This window comes from Pteropus vampyrus, unplaced genomic scaffold (assembly GCF_000151845.1).
Source record: "Pteropus vampyrus isolate Shadow unplaced genomic scaffold, Pvam_2.0 Scaffold454, whole genome shotgun sequence".
Taxonomy (NCBI): Eukaryota; Metazoa; Chordata; class Mammalia; order Chiroptera; family Pteropodidae; genus Pteropus; species Pteropus vampyrus.
In genome coordinates this window covers 271,354-284,170 of record NW_011889235.1, presented here as the reverse complement: position 1 = coordinate 284,170, position 12,817 = coordinate 271,354, and the positions used below count along the sequence as shown (strand labels likewise).

Sequence of the window (12,817 nt, the reverse complement as noted above, 5' to 3'; positions counted from 1 at the left end):
AGACAGCCAAGGGACCCTGCTGGGCAGTCCTCGCTGCTTCGCATAGAGACCTGGTGCGCGGAGTTCACGAGGTTCTCTGCACAGAGTTACAGTAAAGGACTCTGGTCACGAGACTCTAAGGGAACTTGCGACATAGCTGTAATGCCAGGCCATGCGCCTCGGCTCAGAGACCTCCTCGAAGCCTTCTCTATGGCATCTGCCTTGTGCCGTCGCAGCAGAGGGCAACGGCTTGGGTCTTAATTTCAGTTTCGACCAGAGCCCTAATTCACCATCACCAAACCAGGCACGAAAATAAACGAACACTGATCTAGGCTGAGAGCGAAAGAAAGTTCAAAAAAACAAGAGAATGAAAAAGGCTTTGAGATGGAACAAAAATTTACTGCAAACAACACCATGAGAAAACCTACCGGACGAATAAATAAACGGGATATCTTAGGGGCTCACCTGAGCAGATGACGCCGGCGTCCTCCCCATGGTTACAGTTGTGTGAGTTCCAGCCTCTGTGCGCGCAGTTCCACAGGTAGGACTCCTGTCCTGAGCAGCGCACGTCGTCCAGGACAATCGGCCCAGAGCCCTGACCAAACCGCGCATTTCCTGGGGCCGACCTGGCCCAGCCACAGCCCAGCTGCCTGCACACCACGTTGGCGTCATTGGTGTCCCAGTCGTCGTCACACACGGTGCCCCAGGAGCCTTGGTACAGGACCTCCACTCGGCCCTGACACCAGTCACCTCCATTCACCAGCCTCAGGGAAAAATCGGAACTGGATCCTAAAAAAAGACATGAAAATTCAATCTCTCTTCTGTCCTGAATAAAGAGGCCTTGGATTGAATCAGGTTCAGAATTCCTTAGGGACCAAAACTTCTGGGTTGGGGTTCATGTTCCCCAGCAGTAGGACTCAAGGAAGCCAGCCCATCATTTCTTTCCCTCAAGGCTGCTTTAAAGCACCCTCGGATGTGGGCGGAGCGTTGTGTGCTTTCTAATTGGTTTCCCACAATGCCTAGCAATCCATCTCCTGAGCTTGGACTTGGGATGCAGGCGCCAAGAAGGGAAGCCGCCAGCCTGCATCTCAGTGGCTCCTGGGATCAGCCTGGGCACCGGTTGCGGTATACCAGCAGAGACAGCTGCCCGGTCCCCACCGAGGCAGCCCCAGCACTGGGGCTGTGGAGGCTATGTTTCCTCCTTGTAAAACAGAACTCATCTCCCTGTTGCTTTGCTGGCCCTCATTCAGTGCTGGGATGCTGCAGGGGACACCCTTCCCTCCTGTCACCACCCCCCACCTCCTCTACTTTCAGAGTCTCCATCCAGAAAATCACCCCGTTAATTAACCACTCCCCACCCCCACTCACAAGATGGGATTTCAAGTACCAGCTGCTGATTTCCATGGCTCAAACATATCGTCAAATGACAGATGTACACATCACCAAGATATTCCTGAAAAGGTGGTCCCAATTAGAAAGAAAGGCCATTCTAAAGATGCATCCCTGGATGCCGAAATATACCTGCTCCAAAGTGACTGCTTGGACGCCCTTGGGGGAGCCTTTCTCATATGGAGGTTGGATTATCAGGGTCACACCCTGTGCAGGGTGGCATGTGCACACAGCAGTCCACACGGCAAATACCAGAGGTTGCTCTAAAGATGGACCAGTGAGCTAGAAACTCCCCTATGGGGGACACACAGGTAGCCTCAGGACAAGGGCCCCTTGGTGCTTGAGCACCCCCCAGCACTCTGTGAGCAAAAGAATGAGGCACTGGGGTTTGCTAGGTCAAGGCGGAGAATTTTTCTTTTCCGCTGAGGGTGTAAATATCTTCTGTCATTTAATCCCCAATAAAGAGAACATATTAGTTACTCCTCAGTTTGATTTTGGCATAGATTTAAGTTTTAAGGAATGCTTTCAACCTGTGAGCCGTGGAGTTCTCGTCTAGCTTCAGAGAGTTTGAGTTGGGATCCTGTCACCTGCACACAAAGCGTCCTGACTATAACATCCCCTCACTGGTAGGCGAAGGGAATCCATGATTGTGGAGGATACAGGGAACCCTCCCCATCGGATGAGGTGATGAGCGTGGAGGTTTAACCCAGGTTTAAAGAACTTCAGCACGGCGGCTGACTCCCGCGCCGACGCTGATGCTTTGGCCAGCTCCAAAGGATGCTTACCATAGGAGGGACATGCTGTGTGCCAGCAAACTGGAGAGGAAACACCACAGGTTTAGAAAGCAGGGAATAGCATCAGGGTTGGGTCTACGCACCCTGGCAGTGGTCAGGGACCGTGGGGTCTGAGGAGCTATGTGGGCTTGGGGAGAATGAAACCTTTTCTGAGAGCCCACAGTGAGCCCAAATCATGCCCAAATGTCAACAATAACGGCCATGACGTTCTGCAATCTGCAAAAACAATTACCATGCTTCGTTGTAAAATGTGTTTTTGCTAAAATCATCCCTTAGGCCCTGCCTAAAGTAGACACAATGAAAAAATCTCTGTTCTAAGGTCACGTGGACAAAGCAGCACACATGGCCACAGGGCAGAGTCTCCTCCTTCACCAAAGCAGTAGGTGAAAATGTGGGACCAGAATGCTCTTCTTCCCCTGAGCTGGGCTGGAGCTCAATATGTCGTGGGCTCCACCAGAACCAGCTCCTTGCTCTAGAGAGATAAGGGAAGAAACTGGGAGGCAGAACACTCCCGGTCCCTTTCTGGAGCTACTGGGGGGGCAGGGGGGTTCATGGTGCTGAGCAGGGAGTGAGGAGACATGCAGGAGTCAGAGGTGGGAGGATTCACCAGGGCCCTGGATTGGGGTCTGGCAGCTGTGAGAGAGAGAAGGTCAGATCAGACACACAGCACAAAAGATGGCACACCAGAGGCAAAAGTGGAAGAACACTGAGCAGATTAGGCATTCGGTCGAGCTTGTCCCTGTCACTGAGACACAGAGGCATTTGAGATCCAGCCCCTGGAAAGATGTTCCTCGTCAGACTCCATGAAGATCCCACCCATGACTTCCACTGTCCAGGTGGGGACCAGCCCTGTGTCCAGACGTAGTGACTGAGTGACTCAAGGCCAGTTTTCGATCTTGAAACTTGCAGCATTTCACTCAGGCAGCAGGACTGAGGAGCCCAGCTCCAGGACAAAGTCCCACGTGCGATGTTCAAGCCCAGCATAGACAGCCAAGGGACCCTGCTGGGCAGTCCTCGCTGCTTCGCATAGAGACCTGGTGCGCGGAGTTCACGAGGTTCTCTGCACAGAGTTACAGTAAAGGACTCTGGTCACGAGACTCTAAGGGAACTTGCGACATAGCTGTAATGCCAGGCCATGCGCCTCGGCTCAGAGACCTCCTCGAAGCCTTCTCTATGGCATCTGCCTTGTGCCGTCGCAGCAGAGGGCAACGGCTTGGGTCTTAATTTCAGTTTCGACCAGAGCCCTAATTCACCATCACCAAACCAAGAAAATAAACGAACACTGATCTAGGCTGAGAGCGAAAGAAAGTTCAAAAAAACAAGAGAATGAAAAAGGCTTTGAGATGGAACAAAAATTTACTGCAAACAACACCATGAGAAAACCTACCGGACGAATAAATAAACGGGATATCTTAGGGGCTCACCTGAGCAGATGACGCCGGCGTCCTCCCCATGGTTACAGTTGTGTGAGTTCCAGCCTCTGTGCGCGCAGTTCCACAGGTAGGACTCCTGTCCTGAGCAGCGCACGTCGTCCAGGACAATCGGCCCAGAGCCCTGACCAAACCGCGCATTTCCTGGGGCCGACCTGGCCCAGCCACAGCCCAGCTGCCTGCACACCACGTTGGCGTCATTGGTGTCCCAGTCGTCGTCACACACGGTGCCCCAGGAGCCTTGGTACAGGACCTCCACTCGGCCCTGACACCAGTCACCTCCATTCACCAGCCTCAGGGAAAAATCGGAACTGGATCCTAAAAAAAGACATGAAAATTCAATCTCTCTTCTGTCCTGAATAAAGAGGCCTTGGATTGAATCAGGTTCAGAATTCCTTAGGGACCAAAACTTCTGGGTTGGGGTTCATGTTCCCCAGCAGTAGGACTCAAGGAAGCCAGCCCATCATTTCTTTCCCTCAAGGCTGCTTTAAAGCACCCTCGGATGTGGGCGGAGCGTTGTGTGCTTTCTAATCGGTTTCCCACAATGCCTAGCAATCCATCTCCTGAGCTTGGACTTGGGATGCAGGCGCCAAGAAGGGAAGCCGCCAGCCTGCATCTCAGTGGCTCCTGGGATCAGCCTGGGCACCGGTTGCGGTATACCAGCAGAGACAGCTGCCCGGTCCCCACCGAGGCAGCCCCAGCACTGGGGCTGTGGAGGCTATGTTTCCTCCTTGTAAAACAGAACTCATCTCCCTGTTGCTTTGCTGGCCCTCATTCAGTGCTGGGATGCTGCAGGGGACACCCTTCCCTCCTGTCACCACCCCCCACCTCCTCTACTTTCAGAGTCTCCATCCAGAAAATCACCCCGTTAATTAACCACTCCCCCCCCCACTCACAAGATGGGATTTCAAGTACCAGCTGCTGATTTCCATGGCTCAAACATATCGTCAAATGACAGATGTACACATCACCGAGATATTCCTGAAAAGGTGGTCCCAATTAGAAAGAAAGGCCATTCTAAAGATGCATCCCTGGATGCCGAAATATACCTGCTCCAAAGTGACTGCTTGGACGCCCTTGGGGGAGCCTTTCTCATGTGGAGGTTGGATTATCAGGGTCACACCCTGTGCAGGGTGGCATGTGCACACAGCAGTCCACACGGCAAATACCAGAGGTTGCTCTAAAGATGGACCAGTGAGCTAGAAACTCCCCTATGGGGGACACACAGGTAGCCTCAGGACAAGGGCCCCTTGGTGCTTGAGCACCCCCCAGCACTCTGTGAGCAAAAGAATGCGGCACTGGGGTTTGCTAGGTCAAGGCGGAGAATTTTTCTTTTCCGCTGAGGGTGTAAATATCTTCTGTCATTTAATCCCCAATAAAGAGAACATATTAGTTACTCCTCAGTTTGATTTTGGCATAGATTTAAGTTTTAAGGCCCAGAAGTCCCCAACCTTTGTCCTCCACCTTGAAAAGGAGGAGAAAATGCCACTTAGGAAAGTATTTGGTCATCCTAGGCCAGGAAGGGTCAGGATGCTGCTCATCGAAACAAGTCCCCTGTGTGACTGTATCAGCAACTCTGGATCGGGACGGAGACCGAAGCCAGCCTCCGACCCCTCCCAGCTCTAGGACTTCTGGCAAGTCCCCCGCACTCTCTGAGTCTTCATTTCTTTATCTGTGAAAAGGGACAGAAATACCTGCCCTCCAACATCAAACAAGATGTGAGTAGAGCAGGTAAACGCGAAGCATTGCGTGTGTGTGCCATGATGCTAAGGACAGCTGGAGCCCCCGTCCCGAGAGTGGCACAGGTGACAGGGCGAGGTGATGTCTGCACTACCTGAGCACACGACTCTCGCGTCTTCCCGCTGTCCACATTTATAGTTGTACCACCTGCTGTGGAGACAGCTTGACAGATAGGGCTCCCGTCCCGAGCAGTACACAGTGCCCAAGAGAACATTCTCAGAGCCCTGACCGAAATGCGCCCCGCATGGGGCCGGCACTGCGTGGCCACAGCTGAGCTGCCGGCAGACGACGTCGTCACACACGGTGCCCCAGGAGCCTCGGTACAGGACCTCCACCCGGCCCTGACACCGGTCACCTCCATTCACCAGCCTCAGGGACAGACCCACATCGACTGGGCGGAAAGCCCTCGCCTTCACGCTCAGCCCCCCGGCTTCCCACCGGCGCTCCCCGCCCTCCGCTCTCTGACCACGGCCCCGTCTCGTTCACCGCGTTTTCCCCTCTCCGGGAACTCACGTCGCTGCTCTTCTCAGCCCTCCACTCAGGCTACCTCTTCCTCCTGAAGGACGTTCTCACCTACTCTGAGAGCTTTCCAGAGAGAGGACCCCAAATCCGCCCCTCCGATGCTGATTGGTCCCGCCCCTCCGGTCCTGATTGGCCCAGCCCCAAACACTAGGCCAGCGTTTTCAGTGGCCCCTGGACGCCACACCCCGCCACCCCGTGCTCAGTGGTCTCCTTCCCCCGCTGGAATCAACGCCGTCACGTGCTCCATGTCCGCTGCGTTGGAAATCGGGTGTGCGTATTTGAACCCTTCTTTTCACCTCTTACATCCAGCTTATCACCAAGGTCGTTTTTCCTTCATTCCCACCGCCATTTCATTAGGGCAGAGCTTTCTTCTCTTGAGCCCAGCCGACCCCAGGGGGCTCCCAGTTTACGACCTTGGCCTCGCCCTTCCTCTGTTTAATCCATCCGTGTGCATTCATTCAACCAGCATTCGTGGAGTGCCCAGCCTGTGTCCATTCCCCTGCTCATGGGATTCATCTGACTCGCCTGGACTGTCCCAAGTTTCATCCTTATAAATTGTGCACGTGTTCAAGTCACTACTCAAAATGCCTTAGTGGACCGTCCACTTCCACCACGATCAAGTCCAAAATGGCATGTGTCCAAGAGCGGGCCTCAAGCTACCTTTCAAACCTCTTGTGAGGGGCTTAGAGAGTCCGGTTCCCACAGGTAAGATGGCTCTGACTGGGAGTCGCTGGCACCTCACGATCCTGCTAAATCACCTGCACTGATCATGCCAGGAAAACTGGCGGCAGGTCTTAAAAGACCCGGCTGAACACCCTGACGGCAGGAGCTGAATCCTGGGTGTGGCTTTTCAATGGTTACTTTGAATTAATGACAAATGTGTGGTCAGGGAATGACCAGAAAGGTCGGAATGAGATGACAGATAAGGGGGCAAGTGGTTGCTGTAAGGAGAGGCGTTAGGGGAAGAGGGAGGAAAAGCCGATTGGATGTTTCTAGGCAACTCCCCCGGTGCATTATGGGCTGGCTCCGGTCACTCCTGTGAAGGGTTACTGCAGAAGACTCCCGATCTCCCTGCCTCAGCCTGTCCCCTGCCGGACATCAATCGCCAGAAAGCTGTTCCTCACGCCCCTCCCAGGACACTTTAGGGCTCTCAAGGAATGCTCCACAAGGGCAGGGATTGGTCTCAGCAGAGCCCAGAAAGCCATGGCAGCTCTGCTGTCCGAAGCGAGCACAGAAAAGACCGTGACACACTGATCCCCTGTAAAGGGGACATGTTTCCACTATACAGAATGAGGAGAGACAGGTGCATTTAGTAAGAATCGTGGGACGAGGCAAAGGAAGCTGTCCCAGGTTCAAATCTCTCCCTGCCCATTTATCCACCACGTGACTTTAGACGTAACTATTAACCTCACTGTGCCCCAGCTCCCCCATCTGCAGAATGGGGGTAATAACGCTGCTTACCTGTGCCAGGCAGCACTTTCGATGCTTTTGTATGCATTTTCTCATTTGGCGTATAGACATAATTCTGCGCAGGACACCTAGCAAGAGCTCGGGACATGTCAGCTCTCTTCAGCACAGCTGTCAGCAACTGTGGGAAGAGGCACTGACCTGCCCTCATTCCCGTCTCTCCTGACGCTAAGCTAAAGCTAATCTCATGCAATGTATGACCAAGAGGAAGCGAGAAGGAAGGAGAATGACAGATGGGACAGGCCTAGGGTCTCTGCCTCCTTGACCCTTCATTCTCTACCCCTACATTCCAAAGGGCACAGGGACTCTGGCTCTGTGACCAAGACTATACTCCGCCTCACCCAGCCAGCAACAACAGCAGCAGCAGATCTGGCTGACCCAGCCCGTGAGCAAAACCCCAGGAACACAGATTTTAAAAACAGGTCTTACCATAGCCTGTACTCTGGGCAGGGGGTCGACTGACTTAGAAGGAAACCAAACGCATCTCAGACCAGAGGCTCCGCTGTTAGGAGCCAACCCCGTAGTCACGGACGCCGGCTTGCGCTTCGCCTCGCAACCCCGCCAGGGGGCGCGGTGGTTTGTCTTGGGTTTCTGTCCTCGCCTTGTCCTGGGCTAAAAGCGCGTGGGGTTTTGCGTAGCAGATAAAACAAGCAGGCTGGCTCTGGGATGCTCAGCTAGTTTACATGTAACAAAGTACACGTCTTTACCAGGCCCCCGATGCTACCGTTTCGAGTCACAGGATGTCATCTACGCCCAGAAAGGAGGGCTGAACAAGAGAAGGCCAGTCACCCTGGCCATGCGGGTTCCAGGGGCTGTGAATGCACCCCCCTCTGAGATGTGAGTAGAGTCAGCTCTGGGAATAGCCACTCAGAAGCCCCTAATAAGTAACTATTTAGGTGCCAGATGTCCTGTTCCTTCTGATCCATATCCTGAGGGTTTTTCACTCGATCATTAAGAAAACAGAAATCTAGAGAATCTCGCACCAGTGGTCCTGGGACCCCACGCATGATGGCGGCACTAAGCACTGTGACACGGGCCTCCGCTGTTCACCAGTGTCAGGGCCAAATCTAGAGGGAGGCACAGAGACTGGCCTGTCCGTCTCTTCTGAGGGACAAGGACCGGGGCTGTGTGCGATTCCCAACCGTTCACAGGAGCCAAGGATCCAGAAAAGACAGGACAGTGAAACAGATTCCTCGGTGAGTCGGTGTTTGAACTCAAGGAGCTAAACTTCCCTGCCTCTGCAGTGGAGCTTGCCAACCTTGTGTTCTGAGGGGCCCTTGTGGCCATGTCACTTTCAGGTCTCACTCCTGCCTCTGCCTGACCTCTCAAGTCCACTTCCAACCACGAAAAGCTGGCTGCGCCCATGGCACACCCCTCCCCCACCGGTGGGAGCACTCGGGCCCGGCTCGGGGATGACTCCCCACTCGGAAAGCAGAGCCGTGTTCCAGGGCCAACGAGACCCTACTAAAACGCCCTCCTCCCTGCACCTCAACGTTCCACACTCTTCTCCCCCACGCCCACCCAAGGGTGCCGATTCTGAACGCTTCGTCATGGCAGACGATTGGAAGCATTTCCTAACTTGGGAACCCGGGGTCATATGCACAAGCTCTGTATATGTCATTTTAGTTAATCCTCAAAACAACTCTGTGGGGAAACTGTGGCTCAGGAAGCTGGCCAAGGTCGACTGACTAGTGAGTGACATGGGCGGAACTTGTCCTCAGGCCGTCGCTCTTAACCAGTTCACTCTTCTGCCTCCTGGGAGATATTTCTGGCCTATTGGGGCGATTCGGTCCAGGTCAGGGTCTGCACTTTTGCACAGGCAAACACGCTCGTGCACACATAGGGCCAAAATGACAAGGACACGGTGAGCAGAAGAACTTACCATTTAGAGCATGGACGGAGGTCGAGGCCGTCACCATTTCCCCAAGACTTATAAAAAGTTCTTACATCCAGAGTGATTACATCCAGAGAGCCTCAGGTAGATGCCACTGTTCCTACCCGCGCCTGCTTCCCTGCCGACTGGCCATAACCCCTGCCGGGTGCCCAGCAGGCGGACTGGGATGGGGAGCCCAGAGCACAGGAAAGAGGGCTGGCTGGGCAGAGGCTGGCGAGGAGACTCAGAACCTGTCTCCGGGTCCGTGTGGGATCTCATGAGGAGGAGGCCGAGGGCCCAGGTGGACCCCATCAGAGGAGGTCCTTCCTATTCTATAGTGAAACCCAGAAAAATTCTCTGCAGCTGTCCCTCTTGCACTGAGTCCTGGGGGTGGCCTTGGGCCCGCCACCACCCAGCCCCAGAGTTTAGTTACCGGTTGTCATCTGTGACTCACTAAACACGGTTTCTGTGGTGCCTTCCGTTGTTTGTGTTACGATAAATACAAAGAAAAAACAAACAAACAAACGAGAGCTCCCTTGAAAATAAGCGTTAAATCTGACCCCCTTGCCAACAGCAGCAGAGAGGGGGCTGCGTCTCGCTGCACTGCGGGGGGTCAGCGGAGCTGGTCCCTCGTTGATGAATTCACTGGGCAAACGGGGACTGATCCCTGACTGCCACGTGGCACAGCGCTACAAGTCGGTGGGGAGGAGGCGTCCGTCACGGAGGTAAGGCTCCGTTCCCCTGAGCTCAGCTGCTGCTCGGCAGCCACACCGGCCATTCGGTCTCGGCCGGTGGGGAAGGCGGCAGGGAGGGCTCATGGGAATCCCAGAGGGACGAGTTCACGGGCTTCGGAGAAGGACAGGAGGAACCAGAGAGAAGTGGCTGTTTCAGCTCGGCTTAGGTAATCCTCAAAACAACTCTGTGGGGAAACTGTGGCTCAGGAAGCTGGCCAAGGTCGACTGACTAGTGAGTGACATGGGCGGAACTTGTCCTCAGGCCGTCGCTCTTAACCAGTTCACTCTTCTGCCTCCTGGGAGATATTTCTGGCCTATTGGGGCGATTCGGTCCAGGTCAGGGTCTGCACTTTTGCACAGGCAAACACGCTCGTGCACACATAGGGCCAAAATGACAAGGACACGGTGAGCAGAAGAACTTACCATTTAGAGCATGGACGGAGGTCGAGGCCGTCACCATTTCCCCAAGACTTATAAAAAGTTCTTACATCCAGAGTGATTACATCCAGAGAGCCTCAGGTAGATGCCACTGTTCCTACCCGCGCCTGCTTCCCTGCCGACTGGCCATAACCCCTGCCGACTGGCCATAACCCCTGCCGACTGGCCATAACCCCTGCCGGGTGCCCAGCAGGCGGACTGGGATGGGGAGCCCAGAGCACAGGAAAGAGGGCTGGCTGGGCAGAGGCTGGCGAGGAGACTCAGAACCTGTCTCCGGGTCCGTGTGGGATCTCATGAGGAGGAGGCCGAGGGCCCAGGTGGACCCCATCAGAGGAGGTCCTTCCTATTCTATAGTGAAACCCAGAAAAATTCTCTGCAGCTGTCCCTCTTGCACTGAGTCCTGGGGGTGGCCTTGGGCCCGCCACCACCCAGCCCCAGAGTTTAGTTACCGGTTGTCATCTGTGACTCACTAAACACGGTTTCTGTGGTGCCTTCCGTTGTTTGTGTTACGATAAATACAAAGAAAAAACAAACAAACAAACAAGAGCTCCCCTGAAAACAAGCGTTAAATCTGACCCCCTTGCCAACAGCAGCAGAGAGGGGGCTGCGTCTCGCTGCACTGCGGGGGGTCAGCGGAGCTGGTCCCTCATTGATGAATTCACTGGGCAAACGGGGACTGATCCCTGACTGCCATGTGGCACAGCGCTACAAGTCGGTGGGGAGGAGGCGTCCGTCACGGAGGTAAGGCTCCGTTCCCCTGAGCTCAGCTGCTGCTCGGCAGCCACACCGGCCATTCGGTCTCGGCCGGTGGGGAAGGCGGCAGGGAGGGCTCATGGGAATCCCAGAGGGACGAGTTCACGGGCTTTGGAGAAGGACAGGAGGAACCAGAGAGAAGTGGCTGTTTCAGCTCGGCTTGGGAGAGGCATAGACTTACATCGAGATAAAAAATGGAGTAAAAGTAGGATTGCAGATAAAATTCTGCAACCGGCTAAATTTAATTTTCAGATCAACAATAAATACTTGTTTAGTGTTCAATGTGTCCCAGGTACTATATGGGATATACTCATACTTACCAAAAAAATTGTAATCTGAGATCCAAATTCACCCGAGTGTCTTACATTTATGTTTGCCATATCTGGCTATTCCAGATGAAAAGTGTCCCATAGGTGGCAGGAGACAAAACATTCTCTTAACTGACCTTCGTGGGATCCCTTGGCCAGGTCAACTGAGTTCCAGGGCTGGTGGGCTGATGGCTAAGACTCTGGGCAACTTCCGCCCCAGCCGACCACGTGGTGTGAGCAACGAGAGGCAGATATGCGCTTTTGCCAGTTTCGCTTGGCATTTCGATTAAATTAAGTATCAAGAAATTTCATGAAATATAGGGAGAAAGAGAAAAATGTCTATAAAAACAAGGCTGAATGCTTTCGACATAAAATCGACTTGCCAAAAACAGGCAGGTAAGATGGCAAAAAGTATAGGAAAATGTGTAGAACAGTGGAAGACCTTCTGTACTCGTACTGCTTTGCAAATTTATTTCATTTCATGCTCCTGTAGAGAAACTACAAATTATAGATATGCAAAATGGGTGCCGTTTACGTAAGAAAGATATTTCGGTTCTACCAACATCCCTACTGAGGATAAACCTACAGCAACAAATTAGTGAATCAAAGTGCAATTATGTGCTTTAAGTTCAAATGAAACACTTCAATTGTGTATGTGTCATATTTTAAACAACAATTTGAGTAACAAACCAACCACCTGTCCCAGTCACCCTGGAAAACAGTTTTTCCAGAGCAACGGTTCTCAAAGTGAGCTCCACCGGTCGGCGGCACCCGCCGATGCCTGCACCTTGTCAAAAATGCAGATTCTTAGGCCTCCCCCAGACTCACGAATCAGGAACTCTGGAGCTGGTGCCCAACAAGGTGTGTTTTAACCAACCACCAGCTGAGTCTGGGACACACTAGAGTGAAACCCGCTGTCCTGCAGCCACGTGAAGGACACGCGACAGCAGGGTCAGTGTAGCAAACAGAGCGACTCATTCAACATTTCAACGCTTCCCGAGCACCCGCTGGAGGCCAGTGTCCAGCAGGTGGCGGGTGCTGACCTGGCACGGTGCCGCCTCCAGAAAGTTGCTTGAGATCTACAGGTAAGCAGTAGAGAACCGAGTCTGGGGACGGTGGTGAGGGGGCCCAGGAGTCTGGCAGGGGGTGACACGGGATTTCCTGGGACTATACCAGGAGGTTCTGGCAGATGTGAGCCTGGCAGACAAGATGTGGGCTACAAGGAGCTCCGAGGAAGGAGAGACACTGCAAAGAAACTGCTCCTTCAAAGTAACCTCACGAGAATAAGACGACAAGCCGCAGGAAGCTCCTGGCTGTCCCTTGGTGGAGGAGGAAGAGCCTCCCGCAAACATTACGCCACCCGCGTTAAAGACATTCTCACGATGCCTAA

At 53.6% G+C, this 12,817-nt stretch overlaps 1 protein-coding gene across 1 annotated transcript in view; it reads right to left on the bottom strand.

The window, feature by feature from the left end:
• Positions 1 to 9,972, bottom strand: part of DMBT1 (deleted in malignant brain tumors 1) — a 49,000-nt gene extending 39,028 nt beyond the window's left edge. The window contains 5 exon segments of the mRNA XM_023524260.1: positions 445 to 793; positions 2,265 to 2,272; positions 3,587 to 3,910; positions 5,427 to 5,723; positions 9,888 to 9,972. Of these exon segments, the coding sequence (XP_023380028.1) occupies positions 445 to 793; positions 2,265 to 2,272; positions 3,587 to 3,910; positions 5,427 to 5,723; positions 9,888 to 9,972 (1,063 nt within the window).
• Between the last annotated feature and the right edge of the window lie 2,845 nt (positions 9,973 to 12,817).